We start from the raw sequence: 21,353 nt of genomic DNA, 5'->3' as shown, positions 1-21,353 counted from the left end.
GTCCTGCTGCTTCCTCTGCCGGCGGTCCCGCCCCTTCTCTGAGCCCTGCGTCTGCGCTGCTTCCTCTTCCGGCGGTCCCACCCTTTCTCTGACGTCAGAGAAATCAAATAGGTCACTGGTGTAAATGCACCTTAAGTACTGTGTGCAGTTTTGTTACTCCATCTGAAAAGGATAAACCCAGCTAGGAGGGGTTCAGAAAAAGGAAACAAAAATGATAAGAGCATAGAACACTTCACCTCCCTTTTGAGGAAAGGCTAAACAGGATAGAGATCTTCAGCTCGGAGAAAAGACTACTGAGAAGGGGATATGTTAGAAATTCATAACATCATGAGTGGGGTGGAATGGTTAAATAGGGAACAACTGTTTAGCTTTTCAAACAACATAAAAATAAGAGAACAGACTGAAAACAAATCAGACAGATTTTTTTCATACAGTGCATAATTAAGTTGTGGGAGGATATGGTCAAGGCAACTAACATATCAGGATTCAAAAGAAGATTGGACACATTCCTGGAGGAAAAATCCATAAATAATTATTAGCCAAGTAAACTTGAGAGAACTCTTGCTCATTCATTTAAATGAGCTATAAGCTACTATGTTGAATCTGCTGGGTACTGATGGGTACAAATGCTAGGTTTGATGAACATTGGTTAGACTCATCATGGCTTTTCTATTTTCTTATGTTCATTTTTATACTTTCTTAATTTTGAAGGAACTGGAAGGAAGGTTCTCGCTTGTGCAGTAAATCAGAAATACAGGAGGAAATGATTGGTCTGAGCTTTAACCCCATGAGCTGGCATCAGCTTTGCCTTGCTAGTAGCACATTTCTTTCTGTCTGGACTGTGGAAAAATGTGACAAGGTGTATCAACTCAAGTCAGTGTAAGTAGAAAAGAATAAAGTGGCTTTTTCTTTATTATCCTCCAGACTGGCACAGAACAGATGGGTTTACGTTCCTCTGCCAGCAGGTGGAGACTGAGACATTGACTTTTGGCTACAGCACAAGTGGGCTGTACAGTCGCATCGACAATCAGTCTGTTCTCAGTCTCCAGCAGGTGGAGTGGTAAGCTTGTGCAGTCTGTGCTGAGGTTTGTTAGGGCCTGTTGGATCTGATTAATGAATCTTTCTTGTCCCTTTTGCTGTCCGGACAGAGCTTGGAGGACCCTCTAGCGCAGTAGTCTCAAACTCAAACCCTTTGCAGGACCACATTTTGGATTTGTAGATACTTGGAGGACCTCAGAAAAAATAGTTAATGTCTTATTAAAGAAATGACAATTTTGCATGAGATAAATGTTTCCTTTTGGCTAAGTCTTAATAATAATATTGTAATTTATAGCTAAAGAGAAAATTTATAGCTAAAGAGAATATTTTAGAAGTTAGTTTAAGAGACAAAATTTCTAGGTTAGAAGTAGATTTGGAATTTAAAAAACAGTACAAGTTAAATAGTCTCTAAATATAATGGCCAAACCTCCACCCCTTCCCCAAGATCTCGCTAACGATAAAATTTTAAAACCAGGGGGGAGACATTCTTGAATGATAATGTCGCTATCTGAGAGCAACCATGTTTTAGTAAGTAAAACAAAATCAGGGTTAGTATCCTTCAGCCAGTCTTTAATCAGCAAGGATTTATTTCTCATAGATCTTATATTTAAATAAAAACCTTTTTATTTGAAACTCCATTGGTTGTAGATATAGTGGAGAATTCTGTTCAAATTTTCTTGTATTTGTTATAAATCAGTTTCAGGTTTGTTACCAGGTTATAATGTGTCTCATTTTTCTTTGAGTCACGCCAAAAAGACCACACATATCCCTCCATAAAATCTTATCATTATAAGAAGTTCCTTGAGAGAACCCTCTCATTTCAAGCCGCTAAATTGAATGTATGGCTTGGAAAAATTATGTTAGAGGTCTCTTCCTATCTTGATTTTAGAAAATTGTTAAAGACTCAACTCTTTGACAGGCTGGTATATTAATGCATTCTGCTTCATTTTTTCAATCAAGTTCCTTATATTCAACTTGATGTATTTTATCTGTTCTATGTATTACTTCTTTCCCTATTACAAACAATAATTCCACCCAAGCTGAATGTCCAAAAATATCCTAAAGCCACAGCACCGAGTGATTTTGCTCACTGCGCTGCAGGGTTTTGATATATTTATAATCAATCGTTGAAAATATGTTTCATAAGAATGACTGAACGGAGTTTTTCTTAGACCAAGGACGTGTTTCCTACGACAATTTTACAATTGCCATAGAAGTTCCCTGAGTTTTTTTCCTGGAACACTGAGGTCTTTTCTCCGTGTACCTGCCCTACTGAAGTCTCTGGAAAGGGATATATTATATGAATGTATGTTTAGTGGCTTTAGGTTACTTCTTTCTCTGCCATGCCGGTATTTTCTGCATTATATTGTAAATGCTTTCTGTCTTTATCTGTTTTAAGTCCATTATTCTAATTTGTATTTTATCTGTATCCCATGTATTAGCTCATCTTGTTGTGAACCGCAGTATATAAGAATAAAATTATTATTATTATTAAATTATTATATGATCAAGAAACTGTTTTATTTTACTTTTGTGATTATGATAAACATACCGAGGGCCTCAAAATATTACCTGGCGGGCTGCGAGTTTGAGACCACTGCTCTAGGAGGCCCTATCGACCTCAGGGGTGCCACACTCGGAAAGGGTTGAGTCCCTCCCCCCATTTCCTCCACTTCCCCTTATGTTTTTGCTTTATTAGAAAGAGCTGCAAGAGCTTATTCTTCAGGTGTCTTCAGTTTTACGCTTCGAGGAGGAAGCTAAGGATCCCTCTCGCGTTGTGGACCCTCTGCTACAAAGGATCCAGTCAGCATCCCACTGGATTACTATAATTCCATTTATGTGGGATTAAACAAAGGAAACAAGAAACGGCTGCAATTAATTCAAAACACTGCAGCCAGACTGATTTTTGGAAAGGAAAAATTTGATCACGTGTCACCTCTGTTGAGGAAATTACATTGGCTTCCGTTTCAATTGAGAGTTCAATTTAAATGCGCCTGTAAAGTCTTTAAAATTTTAAATGGACTGTTTGCTCATTTGATGTCTTTATCTCTAAACATCATGAGATCTTTGGGCATGAAAACAACTCATATGTATAAGCTCTCTTTTCCATTATTAAGAGGAATCAATTCCATTAGTAAAATTTCACTCTCCTTTCCATACTTACTAATTGCCATATGGGATGGACTACCTCCTCAAACTAGATTGTGCTTATCTGTTCAGATCTTTCGCAAAACCTTAAAAACCACTATGTTTCATTGCTTTTTAGGCTATAGCTCCAATGAATGTTAATGGATCTTTCTTTGTAATCTAGTTATGTAAACCGAATCGAGCTCTTATTTTAGGAGCTGATTCGATATATAAGACTAAGAATTAGATTAGATTTCATTTGCATCAGGATATTTGGGATGTGGTGTACGCTCAGTGGAAGATTGCGGATGCACTATTTCGTTTGGCGCAATCCATGGCCAGGCTCTATCCCATTCCTGATGTTGATAAAGATACTTTTAAGTCTTCTGTGGTCAATGCGGTGGACTCCGCTATTGCTCGAAGACATACAGTGCCAGTTGAGGGTGGTTTGGCTCTGAGAGACCCTCAGGACCGTAAAATGAAGGCTATCCCTAAACAGAATTTTGATGTGGCTGCCTTGGCTATCCAGGTGGCAATTTGTTGTAGCCTGGGCTTGTTTCCATTTTGGGTCCTGGACTGTGAATCGGCTGACTGGTCCTTAGTGGATCAGGAGGTGGCTAAGATTGAGCTCGACGCTTCTTTTCTCTATGATGCAATGTATGATCTGGTGCGGGCCTCATCAAAGTCCTTAGCCTTCAAAGTGGCAACCCGCTGTACCCTGTGGCTTTGGGGTTGGTTGGCAGATGTGGCATCTGAGTCTAAGCTCAGTAAATTTCCTTTTCTGGGCTCCTTTCTCTTTGGAGAGGAGTTAGATAAACTGGTTCATGCCTTGAATGACTCTAAGGTGCATCAGCTACCAGAGGACCTACCTCGCCAGGCTTTGCGGGGTGGTACCAACCATATGCATTTGTGTGATTTTTGTAAGTGCCACCCTGGCTGGGGGTTGGCTGCCTTTCCTTCCAGAGGTTGCTTCTTCCAATGCATGCAGTCCTTTTGGGGAGCCTGCTGAGGGGGGTGAGATTCCTCTAGGGACTCCTCTTCAGCCCACCCGGCCCAATGACTTGCTGCCGGTCCTTCCCCCAGTGCCAGTCAGAGCCTTGTTGTAAGAGTTTTACCGGAGGTAGGCCGAAATCACAATGGATCAGTGGGTCCTAGAAGTGATTCGGGATGGCTATGCTCTAGAATTTTCCCGTCCTTTGCCAGATCATTTTCTCTCCTATCCTTGTAAGGCAATTTGGAAGAAGAGGGCTTTTCGGCAGATGCTGCTCAGGTTGCTGGATCTCAAAGCAGTAGTCCCAATGCCTTCTTAGGAGATATGCACTGGCAGGTACTCCATTTACTTCGTAGTACCCAAGAAAGAGGGGTCTTTTTGGGCCATTTTGGATCTGAAAGGTGCTAACGGAGCTCTCCGAGTTCTTTTTCATATGGAAATCCTGAAATCCATAATTCTTGCTGTCCAGTCTGGAGAATTTCTGATGGAGGCTTATCTGCATGTTCCGTTTCGGGCCTCCCATCAGCGATTCCTTTGCTTTGTGACTTTGGGAGAGCATTATCAGTTTAATGCGCTTCCTTTTGGTCTAGCCACAGTGCCGCGGACCTTCACCAAGATTATGGTGGTGGTTGTGGCAATGGCCTTGCGCAAGGGGGGCATTCTGGTTCACCCCTATCTGGACGATTGGTTGATTCGAGCAAAGTCATTTCAGGAGAGTTTTGGGGTTACGACTCAGGTTGTGGAGTTTCTACAGTTGTTGGGCTTCGGTGGTCAACTTATCCAAAAGCCGGTTGACTCCGTCTCAGCACTTGGAATATCTTGGTGTTTTCTTTGACACCAGCTTGGAGAGAGTATTCCTTCTAGAGGCCTGGGTGTGCAAATTGCAGGTGCAGATTTGCTTCCGGATAGATTGTTGATGCCTGCGGACAGGATTTTCTGCAGGTCTTGGGGTCGATGGCGACCTCCTTGGAAGTGGTCAGGTGGGCTCGGGCTCATATGCATCCTCTTCAGTATGTGCTTCTTCGGAGATGGTTGCCCCAGTTTCATGATCTGGACTCTTCTGTACCTCTTTCGGGGGTGAGTTTGTCTCAGCCTATGCTGGTGGCTAAAGTTTTGAAATCTGGTTCAGGGAGTAAGTATCAATCAGCCCCAGTGGACAGTGCTTCTCACGGATACCAGTCTCCTCGGTTGGGGTGCTCAATGTCTTGGTCGCTTGGCTCAGGGCAGCTGGTCGCCGGTGGAGGCATCCTGTTCGATCAATGTTCTGAAGACCAGAACCATTCAGCTAGCATTGGTGGAATTCCAGTCCTTGCTGAAGGGCAAGTTAGTTTGAGTTTTCTCGGACAATGCCACAGCAGTGGCTCACATCAGTTGGCAGAGGGACACCAAGAGTCATCTGGTGGCACAGGAGGCCTCATGGAGTGGGCAGAGGCTCATCTTCTGGACATCTTGGCTTCCCACATAGCCAGAGTAGATAATGCCCAGGCAGACTTCCTCAGTTGTCATGCACTGGATCCCAACGAGTGGCGTCTTAGACAGGAAGCTTTCGAGTTGATTTTTCAGTCATGGGGCCGGTTGATCATAGACCTCATGGCAACGAGTGTCAATGCCAAAGCGTCATGGTTCTTCAGTCAATGTGCAGGGAATTCCAACCGAGGGGCTGGATGCTCTCGTGCAGGCTTGGCCGACGAATGGCTTGCTGTACGTATTTCCACCTTGGCCTCTGGTGGGCAGAGTTCTTTGGATTGCTTGGCATGCAGACCACATGATTCTCGTGGCTCTGGACTGGCCCAGGTGCCCATGGTATGCAGATCTAATTTGGCTGCTTGTGGCAGATCCTTTCCTATTGCCCCTCTCGCCCAATCTTTTGACTCAGAGTCCCATTCCAATGTTTGATATGGGTCCCTTTTGTCTTACGGCTTGGCTCTTGAAAGGGAACGCCTAAGTAAGAGGTTATTCAGATAAGGTGATCTCTACCCCCTTGGGTTCTCAGAGACTTTCCAGCTCTCAGGCTTATGTGTGTGTTTGGCGTCTTTTTGAGGAGTGGTGTTCCGCGCATGGTGTGGTTCCACTTTGCACTGCTTTGACTCACATCTTGGAGTTTCTGCAGGATGGCCTGGAGTATGACTTTGCCTGGTCCTCTCTTAGGGTGCAGATTGCGGCTTTGTCTTCCTTTTGCGGTCTGTTGCATGGTCAGCATTTGGCCTCTTCTCCAGATGTGATTTGTTTCTTGCATGCAGTGAAATTGCTCCGCCCACCGGTTCATCCATCGGTATCAGCCTGGGATCTCAATTTGGTTCTTTCTGTGCTTGTTCATCTGCCTTTTGAGCCTCTCAGTTCCTGCATGTTAAAGGACCTTACTCTTAAGGCTGTCCTGGTGGCCATTACTTACGCAAGATGTGTTTTCGAATTGCAGGCCTTTTCTTGTAGGCTGCCATTCTTGGAGTTTTCTAAGGAGCGGGTCATGCTGTGGCCAGTTCCCTCCTTTCTTCTGAAGGTGGTTTCACCTTTTCATATCAACCAGTCTGTGGTCCTCCCTGTCTTGGGTAGTCAGGAGGACTCTTTGGAGCAGAGTCAGTTGTGCAAATTGGATGTCCACAGGGTCCTTCATGCTTATGTTCAGTGGACCCAGGAGTTCCGTCAGTCAGATCGTCTTTTTGTTCTTGCGGGTCCTCGTAAGGGAGACTGTGCTTCCAAGGCTATCATTGCATGTTGGATCAAAGAGGCTATCGCTTCAGCGTATCTTCTTCAAAAGAAACCTGTTCCAGGTTTTTTCTCAATGCTCATTCCACTCGGGGTCAGGCAACCTCTGGCGCTGAGAGTTTGCTTGTGCCTCCGGTGCATATCTGTAAAGCGGTTTGGTCTTCTCCCCATTCTTTTGTTTATCACTACTGTGTGCATTCAGGTGCATTGGGACGCAGTGTTCGGTGAGCGTGTTCTTGTGGTAGCCATTCGGGGGTCCCACCCATGATGGGTACTGCTTTGGTACATCCCATCCATTCTGTGCCAGTCTGGAGGGACAATAAACAAGGAGAAATTAAGTTCTTACCTGCCAATTTTCTTTCTTTTAGTCCCTCCACCCAGCCCAGATTCCGCCCTTTCGGTGTTTTTTCGCGAAAAGTTACAGTATTTTCTGCGGCATTTGGTTGTCTTGTTTGTTGGGGAGTATATTAAGAACAGCAGCATTTGGTTCGGCTGGTTTAGTTGGTGAACTGTAGGGCATTACTGGAAAGTTCTTGTTCTAATCAGTATCCAATAGTGTGTTCAAGTCTGATTCGAACATTTTTCTTTGTTTTCTCCATGTGAGTGAGGAGTTGGTATGTTATTATTCAGCCTAGTTAGTTTCTGCTTGGCTATTCGTCAGACTGATTGTCAATGGGACTGCAGAGCCTACTTGTACTGTAGCCAAAAGTCAATGTCTCAGTCTCCACCTGCTGGCAGAGGAACGTAAACCCATTTGTTCTGTGTCGGTCTGGTGGGACTAAAAGAAAGAAAATTAGCAGGTAAGAACTTAATTTCTCCTTTTTCAGTGTCCAGTGATTCATGATTCATATCAGAGTCAGCATTTGTTAGTGATACTATATAAAACTTATATTAATTAGAATCAACATTCTCATTATAATTCTGATGTGATCTGGGATAATTTATTTGTTTATTTATTAATATCCTAAGTGGTTTACATGCAGGTACTCAAGCATTTTTCCCTGTCTGTCCCAGTGGGCTCAAATTTTATCTAATGTACCTGGGGTAAGGGGGATTAAGTGTCTTGCCCAAGGTCACAGGGAACAGCGTGGGCTTTGAACCCACAACCTCAGGGTGTTGAGGTTGTAGCTCTAACCACTGTGCTATATACTCCCCACACAATCAGTGTGATCATGTAATAAAGTTAGAAGACAATTTTTGAACAATCATTGCTGCTCTACAATGGATGCATACAGATAGATCACTATGTCTCATATTGTTCTCAGTCTGTGTGAATAGATGATCGGACTGAGCAGTCAACACGTCACCCATCTGTCCCCAGACTCTGATGGAACAAACACATCACAGTTATTCATATACTCTGTTATCTCGTGACCAGGTCCCTCCAGACCCACCTGGTCATCACCGGGTCATCTCTGGACTCCATGATCTTGCAGTCCTCTCCTGACCTCTCATTGGCTCTGGGTCTTTTGGAGATACCTCTTTACTTGTCCCTCTGCCTGTCATCAAACATGAGCCCCTCACTGGGCTCCAGGCTTCCTGGCTACTCCTTCTCATAGGCCCTTCCAGTCACTCAGGCATCTTTTCCTGGACACACACACTGAGGACTCTCCCAGTCCCTCCATCATCTTATCCCAGACGCACACCCTGAGGATTCTTCCACTCTCCTGGCCAGTCTCTCTTTTAAGACTTCCTGAGAACTCTTCCTGAGGACTTCCTGTCCCCTGGGACATATTTTCTGTCCCTCAGCCACTCTGTGAGGACAGCCCTGCCTTTCACTCCTCTGGTATCTCACACCACCACCAGACCCTCTGCCGGTTGTCAACCCTAGGATATCCTCCTGATCACCCCCAAGGTCTATCGGGCAGGCTGGTTTAACAGGCTTACCGAGAGTTAAACCAGAGGCCAGCATTCCTCCCCTTGAGGGTCACCTGGCCCCTGAAGGAGCTTCTTGCTTTTCTCAGCTAGGGAATTATCTTTTTCAGCACCTTGTCTCCCTTAAGGTGAGTGGACAACTCCCAGCCGCCTCTATTAGATCTTATGCAAATTAGCCCCACTGCTCAGTCTTCCTATGCTGGCCTGTGACAGGATTCTCACCCTGTCACAATCTGTCTAAAGGTACAACAGGATGTATTCTTGGGGGCATGGTTAGAGTAGAAAATAGAACACCTACCTGACATTTTCAAATGTGTGTGTGCTGTTTTACTGTCTTTAACTGCCTGTACAAAGTACGCAGGCAATTTTAGCATGTGCACTAAGCTACACACTAAAAGTTAATTCTAACATGTGCAAATGTTTAGAATACTAGCATATATGTGTGAATTTGTGCGTGTGCACTTATATGCCAGTGAGCAGAATGCAAAGTTGCAAGTGTAACTTATATAATAGTGTACATTGTGTGGCTTTTATCTCCAGAGCACAGGGGCACACTCACGAGCTGTATGGCTGGTATAAGTGCTCAGCACATAAGCTCATGCACATGTATCTACCCAGTTAAATTCATATTCTATAAATTAAAGAAGGCACCTATATTCATTTTTGGAATATGTGCCAATCAGGTGCCTAGAGGATGCCTATATATTAGGGCTACAGGAAGATTAAAAATTCTAATTGCAATTGTGTTGTGTGTTAGTGATTAATTGCGATTAACATGTAAGATATTTTTAAAGAAAATACAACAAACAAACACAGATTCCTGAAATCAAGCATAAATAACTTGTTTATCTGTTGTTTCTTCTCTATCTTTCTCTAGCACTGCCCGCAGCCTCCTCTGTGCAGTTCTTTTGCTGCAGTCTGCCCAACCAGAAACAGGAAGTTGCTTCACATGGGGGTGGACCTTGGGAGAAGTACAGAACAGAGGAGGATACTGGCAGTGTTGGAGAATCACTACTGCTCCAGCACCCTCCTTGTATTTGAGGTGAGGGGAGCTTTGGAATCTGGTGGGTAGCTGTGAGCCGCACAAGAAGTCCTACTGCAAATTTTTTGGGGCCCCTGTTCTGATACCTTTGGCGCTTAGTCATTAGCATGTGAACCCTTACAGCCAGATTCTATAAATGGTGCCCTAATCACAGCCTCTTAGCGGTGCCTAAGTTCAGGGATTTGCACAGAACTTAAGTTTTTTTTCCAATCATGTTTATTAAATTTCAAGAAAATAGTCAAATATAACAATGCAACACAGAAGAAAAGTCGCCATATACAGAAATTATAAGCAAAGATAATGTCACAATTGTCAACAAGTGGAGTGTCTTTCCATCCCTTCACCCAACCCCCCCCCCAAGGAATTTTGGGGGGAAAACCCCATAAAAGTTCAAGTCAGGGGCAACCAAATAAGACATGGCTGCGTGCATGTGGAGTCAGGATGTCCAAAAAGGGCTGCCAAATGGTAAGCAACACTCATCCCAATCAGACAAATACATGGTTTCCATAGTCAGGAGGTATAGCATATGGGAACGCTAATGGCTATAAGTAGGACATAGGGGACCCACCCAGTGAAAAAGAAGAACTTTCATACCCAAGAGAATAGCCCTTCGAAGAAAACCTTTAAGACCTCTAGGTACAGGATGTTGTAGGTGAAAGAGCCAAAACAGGCTGTAACTATTACAGTGCCATCTGGTCTGCCACATACAGCCAATTCTGGAGAGGATAGCCGACCAGAAAGTTTGCACAAGGGGGCAGTCCCAAAACATGTGTGACAGGGTAGTCTTAGGGTGATGACACTTTGGGCAAGAGCCCGCAGAAACGAGCGCTGCTCTAAACGTACGCCAGGGCACGATATACAGCCTACAAATAAATTTATAGCCCATTTCAAAGTAGGAGATGTCAGACAAAAGGCCATGAAGCAATTTCAGAAAGCATTGGATATGATGACCTTGCAACCTAATGTTCAATTCAGTTTTCCAAGTCTGGGCCACCTTGGCATAATCCAAGGAAGGAGAAAAGTCCAACAGAGAATGGCGAAAATATTTAAGGGATACCATCAGCTATGCATCTAACCAATAAACATCGGACAGAGTTTCATAGGCTGTAGCCTGCAGCGCTGACGAAGGCAAAGAATTCACATAGTGCCTAAGTTGGAGGTAAGAAAATACATCCAAGCTACTCCAGCCATGAGCAGTGCGCAGCTGGGAAAGTGTTGGTAGATTGCCTTCATCAGTAAGGATCTGATACAAATAGGATATGAAACATAGAAGATGACGGCAGAAAAGGGCTACAGCCCATCAAGTCTGCCCACTCTGCTTACCCACCCCCTGTCTATGCCCTAATGACCCAATTTCCTTATCTTGACCCTCATAGGGATCCCACATGGGTATCCCATTTATTCTTAAAGTCTGGCACGCTGTCTGCCTCGATCACCTGCACTGGAAGCTTGTTCCAATGATCAACTACTCTCTCTGTGAAGAAATACTTTCTGGTGTCGCCATGAAATTTTCCGCCCCTGAGTTCCGCCCCTTGTGGCCGAGGGTCCCTTGAGAAAGAAAATATCATCTTCCACTTCGACACGTCCCGTGAGGTACTTAAATGTTTCGATCATGTCTCCCCTCTCCCTACGTTCCTCGAGAGTGTAGAGCTGCAATTTGTTCAGCCTCTATCCACCAGAAAACCAGCAGCTGACATTCCTGGTGAATGGAGCCATTTCCACAAATGGGCAAGAGAGGTGTATTCTGAAAATATAATTTCAACTGAGCATACACTTGGAGCCAAGTGGATCTCAAGGGAGCAAGAAAAAAATAATAGGGGTTTTCCAGGACAGCAGCCACAACTCAAGGAGTATGTAAGAGATAACTGAAATGATAGGGTTTCCAAAAATGTGATTCTACCAAAGTCCAAGAAAAGTATGACGTAGAGAGAAACCAATCATGTATATGTCTCATATGACAAGCTTCCACAAATCTCCACAATGGCAACAATCACAGGCCACCCCTATCTATCGACAAAGCCACTAGGCGCAAAGGGAGGTATGGGCGGGCGCCTGACCAAAGAAACCCACGTAAGAACTTCATTTTTTAATTGGCATAATAATTGACTACGTTGGTTTTCAGCCAATCAAAAAAAAAATAAAAATTAAGCAATTTAAAAGCTTGGTGCCAAACTCTTAGGATGCTAAGTGAAGGTGCCCTCTGACGCCTAGGGATTCCTAACAACACTTACGTTAAAAAGTAGGTGTGGTTATGGGTAGAGAATAGGCATGGTTGACTTAGGTGTCATTAGGTGTTCAACATAGGCGCCGCCAAATTAGGCAAGTGAAAAGTTGGGCTAATGGAGCAGCTCCTATGTCTAAGATGCCTAGTGGCACCTTAGTCTGCTTAGGCATCGCTAGGCATGATTCTACTGTATAAACGGCACCGTTTATAGAATCTGGTCCTTACTGCCTCCTGTTTTGTAGGCAGTAGAGGCTTCCACTTTAACCCTTCACATGGCAATTTAACTGTGCTACCCAATTAGCACAAGGCATATCTACTCTCTGCCTCTAAACACGCCCCCATGCTAAAAAATATTTCCTATTTTTTAGTGTGGGTTTAGCATGTGGATTCTACCACTACTGTGGGACACCTGAGCACACCCCACAGTAGTGCTTTATTAACCTGCGGTAAGCACATGCTGATGTTTACTGCAGTTTAGTGAAAAGACCCCTTAATTTGTAATTCCTCTCATTATGGAGAATATCAGAATGGAGACTGGAGTTAGACCAGGGGTCTCAAAGTCCCTCCTTGAGGGCCACAATCCAGTTGGGTTTTCAGGATTTCCCCAATTAATATGCATGAGATCTATGTGCATGCACTGCTTTCAATGCATATTCATTGGGGAAATCCTGAAAACCCGACTGGATTGCGGCCCTCAAGGAGGGACTTTGAGATCCCTGAGTTAGAGGTATACAGCAATTCTAGGTTCCATGCAGTAGCAATAACAAATAGTTTCCTGTTTCCCCCTTTTTAGGACAATCAAGCTTCCCCTTGTAGATGGAACTATGATGAAAGAGACTGCTTTTTTTGGCAAATACGTTAGCAGTGGACCGACTTACTATGGACCTGATATACATGTCTCTGCTATTTCTGGGCTGATTGGTGACACAGCAGAAACATTTGTGGTAACAAGAACTCTTTACATTATTGGTAGCCTGCACTATTTGAGTACGTGCCTTAGATATGCAAATTTGTGCATCTTCCAGGTCAGTAGCTAGTTTAGTATTTTCCTGTTTCAAGCTAATGGGCCCCCTACACATGCCTTAAATGAAAAGACATTTTTTTGTTTTCTTTCTGAATTCTTGATAATGGTTTACCTTTTGTTTTTGAATGTCATATCATGGGCCCTTAGGGAACTCACCCTCATATGGGCCTCTCTTTTTCTTAAAATATGTCTATTCAATTGCGGTCAGTTCTTTAAAATCAAATGTGTCCATATTAGAGGCTGCATAAAACTGTGATTGGTACTGGGGCCTGACTCTATTATATAGTTTATTTACTTACCTATCTAACCCTGGGTTTTACTAAGCCGTGGTAGAGGTTTCTACCATGGCCCAGCGTGCTAAATGCTCCGATTCTCATAGAATGGATCGAGTACCCTTTGGTCAGCATACCATCCCTATCTACTGGAAAAAATATCATCAAGGTAAGAACCTGGTCTCTTTTTGTCTCCTGTCCCATGACTTTCTAATTTCCCCAGAATTGTTCATGAGGTACTTTGTCAAGTGCCTTTTGAAAATCCAGATACATAATATCGACTAGCTCACTTTTATCCACATGTTATTGAGGTCTGCCACGGCAATAAAGTTGCCAAAGGAATGTTCTTCTTTTTTTGGGTATCACTAAAAAAAAAGTAAACCAAAAAATAAATTTAAAGCCTTTTTTTTTTCTTCTTCAAATTCTTTATTCATTTTTCCATCTTACATCAAGTACACAATATTACATCAGTTAAAACTTGTATACATCACTTGAATTTCTTTCTAACATCATCTTAAATACATAAATTTATACCCTCACCACCCACCCTTCCCATAAATATTTTAATCAAAAAAAGTTTCATATAAATATTATATTCTTATCTATTGATTAAACCTTTAATATAACTTTATACCATCCCCCCTCCCCCCTATGTATAAATGTACTTTAAGTGGATTATGGTGTCTAATAATTGCAATAATTTGTCAATGGCCCCCAAATCTTTTTAAAATTATTATAATTCCCTTTTTGTATGGCAATTGTTTTTTCCATTTTGTAAATGTGGCACAACGAATTCCATCAGAAGGTATAGTTAAGTCTACTGTAATTTTTCCAATTACTGGTGTGGCGACTCCTGTCATGATCAATAAAAGTTTATTATTACTTGATCAAATTTGACTTTTTGTTTTCATTGACATACTGAAGATAATTGTATCATATGATAATGCTACATGGTTTTCTAGTAAACAATTTCTAGTAAACAACAGTTTTGAGACCAAATTGATTTCCAAAATGCCATGATACAGGGACAATAGAATATTAAATGATCTAAAGTCCCTGCTTCCAGATTACAATGCCAGCATCTATTAGACTTAGAGCTATCTAACTTTTGTAATCTAACTGGGGTCCAAAATGCTCTATGTAAAAGGAAAAAACAAGTTTGTGTCATAGATGCGGACACTGTAGATCTCATTCTCCAAAACCAAATTCGTGGCCATTGAGACACAGTAATTTGATGCTTTATCTCAATGCTCCAGATGTCCCTAAGACCATTTTTAGGTTTTTTATTTATAAATCCGTTTATCAATTTATACCACTGTGCGGCCTGGTGACCCAAGAAGTCCACCTGAAAGCATAAGAACTCCAGATTATACTGATTATTGAGATTTTTCCTTTCAGGGAACCCCTCTTGAATAGCCTGCTTCAGATGCAACCATCTAAAGCTTTGTGATTTATTAAGACCATATTTATGTTGCAACTGTGAAAAGTCAAGCAGCTTACCATTTGAAATAACATCGCCCAAAATCCGTATATCTGCTATCATCCAATGCTTCCAGATGACCTTATATCCGCCAATTTGAATCTTGGAGTTTAACTATATAGTTTGATTTGTTGATTTATAGATTGGAATAAGTGTTATATTACTAACATATTGCAGAGTTTTCCATGTATCCATAAATATTCTGTTTTCTTTATACAATCTAGGCATTATAATACTAAGAACATGACATAAACGTAGAGGGAACATGAGTCGCCACTCCAACCACAACCAATCTGGGGTATTATCAATGAGCTCTGGGAGGACAAAATATAGGCTTGATGATACCTATAGAAATTGGGAAAATTTACCCCACCCTCCGCAATTGGTTTTTGTAAAGATACTAAAGCAATTCTAGGAGTTTTGCCCAGCCAAACAAATTTTGTAAGAATACTGTTTAACTTTTTATAAAAGTACCCCTTAAAAAAAAACTGGTAACATTCCCATCTGATAACAAACCACAGGCAATATCATCATTTTAATAGTTTGAACTCTCCCCCACCAAGACAGATGTAGTGGATTCCATTTCTCGCACATTTCTGTTACCTTCTGCAATATAGATTTTTCATTCTCTTTCATTGTGTCTTCCAGCATGTTTTTTATCAAATTCCCAAATATTTTAATCCATCTTCCTTCCATACAAAAGAAAATGAATCAAACAAGCCTTTTGTACAATACACGTTTAGTGGAAGAACTTCAGATTTACTCCAATTTATCTTATACCCTGAAAATTTTCCAAATTTCTCAATCAATTCAAGTAAGCATGGAATGGTTGTTTCTGGATTTCTCAAATGAAGCAAAATATCATCTGCATATGCAGAGACTTTGTATTCCTGGTCTGAATAAGGAATACTTGTATCTCCTTTACTTGCTGAATAGCTAATAACAAGGGTTCCAAAACAATATCAAAAAGCAAAGGAGATAGTGGACAACCTTGTCTAACCCCCCCCTCCGCAAATTAAAACGTTATGAAAAATTATTATTAATATATAATTTTGCAACAGGGGAGCTATACAATGTTTGAATCATTTGTATAAATCTTGAACCTATTCCAAACCATTCCATAGCTTGATACATGAAGGTCCATTCCACCCGATCAAAAGCTTTTTCTGCATCCAAGGACACAGAAAAATCCGGATCTTTCATGGCTTTTGTTAAATTTAACATATGAAAAGCCAATCTTGTGTTATTAGATGAATGTCTCCCAGCAACAAATCCAGTTTGGTGCATATCAATAATAAAAGGAAGAGCCTTAGCTAAGCGTAAAGCCAATGTCTTAGCCAAAAGTTTTGCATCTACATTATTTAATGATATAGGCCTGTAATTTGAAACCAATGTGGGATCTCTGTTTGGCTTTGGCTAAATTAGAATCAGCCAGTGGGAGTAATAATTGTAATTTAAATTCACTTAGATTCGTATTTGGGGCATACACATTAAACAGTTCCAAGGTATTATTTCCCATGCTCATTCTTACATGTACCCACCTACCCAAGGGATCAGAATCAATCAATTGAAAGTTAGCTGTACTCTTTTTATTTATTAATATGGCAACCCCATTCAAGTGATGTGTAAAAGTTTTAAATGATGTAATATTGTGTACTTGATGTAAGATGAAAAATGAATAAAGAATTTGAAAAAAAAATATGGCCAACCCCAGCTTTTTTGCCAAGAGCAGGGGCAAAAAAACTCTGTTTTACCCAACCCCCTTCCAACTTTTTTGACTCCGCCATTGATAGGTGTGTCTCCTGTATAAAGTATAGATGTGCATTCTGTTGTTTCAGAAAGGCAAACATTCTTTTCTTCTTTATTTGATGGTTAAGGCCATTAACATTTAGTGAAAAAAGTTTAAGCTCCATTATATATTTTGTTTTCTAAGTAATCAGATGTAATTAATTTAAAATGAACAGACACCACTTCCAATATTTTAAAACTTTGCACATAAAATTCTCCTATCCCTAATATTTTCTTCTCTACCCTTCCCCCCACCCTCCCTCCCTAAATCTTTATTAATAGTGACACACATATTAGATCAGGCAATGATAAACTCGCTATAGACCCTCTTTAAATCAATATTCAAAAATAAGGAAATAAGGAAATACTTATTACATATTATACATATGATAATTCTTATTACATATTATTACATATGATAATTCTTCATACAACTTATTCTACTAGTTCATAAATTATACAATATTATCAGTGTAATGACTTTGTATGCATTTTAGAAACCCTTAAACTAATATCATATATTAGTATACCTAAACAACCAATTATATTCCAATTATTTCACCCTATAATTAATATATTTTAATAATATAATTAATCCATCTTAATACCATTTAATACCTTACAATAAAGACTTTTACATCTAAGATTACAAATCAATTTTAGATTCAAATTCCTCTTAGTTCCATTTATCAACTTATTATATAACTTATGATATAGAAATTAATTAATAAACATCTATAATTTGTCCTCTTCTTACTTATGTTTTATTAAAACTTTCATAAAATTTCATCATCAATATTATTTTTCCCTAGTTTATATAATTTAATACTCAGAACAAATTTTAATTTATTGAATCTGCATAAGACTTAAACATAACATCCATCTTTTGGGGAATGTATTATATTACCTTTTAACTAAATCTTTTAATTAGATCAATTTATTAAATTAAATCATTTTATTTTAATAATAAGAATCCAATGAAAACCCATATGTAGAACTAAGCACATTTAGAACCATTCAGAGCCTATTTCTTATGTTACAATTAATATATGAGACATAAATAAATAAACATAGATTAACTTTTACCAATATAATACCTTCCTTTGAAAATTCCCCTTTATGGAACTATTAGCACCTTTCCCCTTCTACATTCTATAATTGAATTACTTGTATTTATCTGAAGTATAGAAAAATCAAAATTAATAAAATATCTTATTTTTTTGAATTTACAAATCCTCCTATGAACCATGAATCTACAGGAATCTACTTAAGCAGTCTTATTTACTGAGGCATTGACTCCCGAAAATAAAACTTATATATTTCCTCTCAAACCAACAAACAAAACTTCTCCACATGACATTGTTCCATACTCTTGAAGTTTCTGCATCAGAAATTTAAAGTCAAATGCTTCAGAAACATCCACAGTAATGAGTCACCCCAGCACTATCTTGATTCAACAATTTACTGTAACTTTTAAAATTTTATTTCTTGATACATTTTAATTGATATATGTAAATTGCCTAGAAGGTTCCAATTGGGTGGTATATCAAATAACTATTGAACTTGAAACAATTTAAAGTTGTATATGTGAGGGAGAGGGGCAATAAGTAGCTGTTTACATTGTGAAAGAAGAGGATAGAATGACATGTAAGCTATTTTTTTTTTTTAATTTATAAATTTGAAAGTTTACAATATCAAAGATACCAAGGATAAAGGTTACTTACATCAAATTTTTACAATCATATACAAACACAAACATTCCTTTTCAAGCCCACAATAAAACATGTAAGCTATTTTAGTGCACAGTTATAGAATAGCATAGAGATGTGCTACTGCCCTTTATGAATGCTAGTTTTCTATAAATTTAAGTGTGCAAGAACTGCTTAAATTTAGGTGCCCTGTTATTGAATGAGGGGATTCATGTTTTATGATTTTAAATGTTTTTATTGGGTTTTCTTTGATCCAGTATCTGGGTTTTAGGTTTGATGTGTTATTTTACCTTACCTAGAATTGTATAAAATAGGTGAGTGAGAAATTAATAAATAAAAAAAGAATACATACCTTTTTACTGTGACCTTATAAGTATTTTACAAAAGGCTCCATGTTCAACAAGCCTTTTTGTAAACTAGTCTGCAAATTAACCCCCCCCCCCCCTTTTTACAAAATCGTAGTGTGTTTTTTAGCACTGGCCACAGCAGTAACACCTCCGACGCTCATAGAATTCCTATGAGTAACTGAGCTGTTGCTGCCACAGCCAGCGCTAAAAACTGCATTACAGTTTTGTAAAAGTGTGTGTGTGTGGTGGGGGGAGGGAGGGTAAGCCTTTTTGTAAAATAGGCTGCAAATAGCCAATCTGTACAAAAAGAAGCTTTTAGCTTCCTAACTCCAACTTTTAAGCAGCTAAACCTTTTGAAAATTGACCTCACAATTTCTAATGGGCATGGAATTTAGAAGTAAAAAAATCTCAGAAAAATTTTCTAAAACAGCTACAATGTATGCAGTGGGTGTAGTAAGGGGGTTGGGGAGGGGCAGACCACCCCAAGGTGAAACATAGAAATATAGAAAAAAGCGGCAGAAAAGGGCTATAGCCCACCAATTCTGCCCATTCCAAGTATCCCCCCCTTAAATTTACTCCCTTAAAGATCCCACGTGAGTATCCCATTTTTTCTTAAAATCCGTCACGCTGCTGGCCGTTATCACCTGGAGTGGGAGTCTGTTCCAATGATCCACCACTCTTTCGGTGAAGAAGTACTTCCTGGAGTCGCCATGAAACTTCCCTCCCCTGATTTTCAGCGGGTGCCCTCTGGTGGTTGAGGGTCCTATGAGCCAGAAGATATCATCTTCTGACTCAATGCGTCCCGTGATGTACTTATACGTTTCAATCATATTTCCCCGTTCTCTTCTTTCCTCAAGTGAGTACAGCCGCAATTTCTTTAGTCTTTCTTCATACGTGAGATCCTTGAGCCCCATGACCATCCTGGTGGCCGTTCGCTGAACCGACTCGATCCTCAGTACGTCCTTTCGGTAGTGTGGTCTCCAAAACTGAACACAGTACTCCAAGTAGGGCCTCACCATGGCTCTGTACAACGGCATCATAACTTCAGGTCTCCTGCTGACGAAACTTCTGCGGATACACCCCATCATTTGTCTTGCCCTGGAGGAAGCCTTCTCCACTTGATTGGCAACCTTCATGTCCTCGCTAATGATCACCCCTAGATCGCGTTCCGCCGTGGTCCTGATCAAGGTCTCACCATTTAGTACATAAGTTCTACGCGGGTTTCTTTTGCCCAGGTGCATTACCTTGCATTTTTTAGCATTGAAGCCTAGCTGCCAAGTATTTGACCATTGTTCCAGTAGCAGTAGGTCGTGTGTCATATAATCAGGTAATAAGCATCTGCCTACTATGTTGCAAAGTTTGGCGTCGTCGGCGAACAGTGATACCCTTCCTCTAAGTCCTTGCGTCATATCTCTTATGAATAAGTTGAATAGAATCAGGCCCAGGACCGATCCCTGCGGCACTCCACTGATAACATCCGATGCTTCGGATGGGGTACCGTTCACTACCACCTTCTGAAGTCTACCACTTAGCCAATCCCCAATCCATGTAGTTAGAGTGTTTCCTAATCCTATCGATTTCAGCTTGTTCAGTAATCTTCGATGAGGGACGCTATCAAATGCTTTAGTGAAGTCCAAATATACCACGTCCAGTGACTCTCCGGCGTCCAGTTGTCTAGTAACCCAGTCAAAAAAGCTAATCAGATTAGATTGGCAGGATCTGCCCCGGGTGAACCCGTGTTGATGTGGATCACACAGTTTTTCTTCATCTAGGATTGTGTCAATATTCTGTTTGATCAGTGTTTCCATCAGTTTACACACTATAGACGTGAGACTCACTGGTCTGTAGTTTGCTGTCTCTGTCCTGCAGCCCTTCTTGTGGAGTGGGATTACGTTGGCGGTTTTCCAGTCCAAGGGGACCCTTCCTGTGCTTAGGGAAAGATTGAAAAGAACAGATAATGGTTCTGCCAGGACTTCCCTTAACTCCCTGAGCATTCTGGGGTGTAGGTTATCTGGTCCCATGGCTTTGTTTACTTTGAGTCTTGATAGTTCGTTGTAGACACTACTGGGCGTAAATTCGAAATCTTGAAACGGGTCTTTCCGGTTATCTCCCATCTGCAGCTGTGGACCAGCTCCCGGCGCTTCGCGGGTGAACACTGAACAGAAGTATTGGTTTAGTAATTCTGCCTTCTTAGAGTCTGATTCTGCAAAGTTACCGTCCGATTGCTTCAGGCGTACTATCCCATCTTTGTTTCTTTTTCTGTCGCTAATATAGCTGAAGAAAGATTTATCCCCTTTCTTAATTTTCCATGCTAGCTCTTCCTCCATTCGGAGTTTGGCCTCTCTGACTGCTGTTTTGACAGCTTTGGATATGTCTAGATAGTCTTCTTTTGCCCCCTCTCTGCCTAAATGTTTGTAGGCGATAAATGCGTCTTTTTTCTGTTTAACTAGGTCTGAAATTTCTTTACTGAACCATTGGGGTCTTTTGTTTCTCCTGCATTTACTTACAGTCTTTATGTATTGATCTGTTGCTTCGTGTAGTATGGACTTCAGAGACGACCACATATCCTCCACATTATCAGTTTTTGCTTGTTTATGTAGCTCCTCATGGACGAAATCTCCCATGCGGTTGAAGTCTGTGCCTCTAAAGTTGAGAACCCTTGTTGTGGTGTTTGTTTTCGGGAATCCTTTCTTGAGGTTGAGCAATACCATATTATGGTCGCTGGAGGCCAGT

General features: G+C 40.8%; 1 protein-coding gene across 3 annotated transcripts in view; it reads left to right on the top strand.

The window, feature by feature from the left end:
* CFAP43 (cilia and flagella associated protein 43) overlaps window positions 1-21,353 on the top strand; it is a 387,888-nt gene that overhangs the window by 29,771 nt on the left and 336,764 nt on the right. For 2 of the 3 annotated variants that reach the window (XM_033942772.1, XM_033942771.1), the window contains exons 4-5: window positions 712-879; window positions 12,794-13,025. In XM_033942772.1, the coding sequence (XP_033798663.1) occupies window positions 712-879; window positions 12,794-13,025 (400 nt within the window). The remainder of the gene's footprint in view (window positions 1-711; window positions 880-12,793; window positions 13,026-21,353) is intronic. The other variant, XM_033942773.1, reaches the window with a different exon arrangement.

The sequence above is a fragment of the Geotrypetes seraphini genome, chromosome 4 (genome assembly GCF_902459505.1).
Source record: "Geotrypetes seraphini chromosome 4, aGeoSer1.1, whole genome shotgun sequence".
In the NCBI taxonomy this organism is placed as follows: Eukaryota; Metazoa; Chordata; class Amphibia; order Gymnophiona; family Dermophiidae; genus Geotrypetes; species Geotrypetes seraphini.
This window is presented reverse-complemented; position numbering and strand designations above follow the sequence as displayed.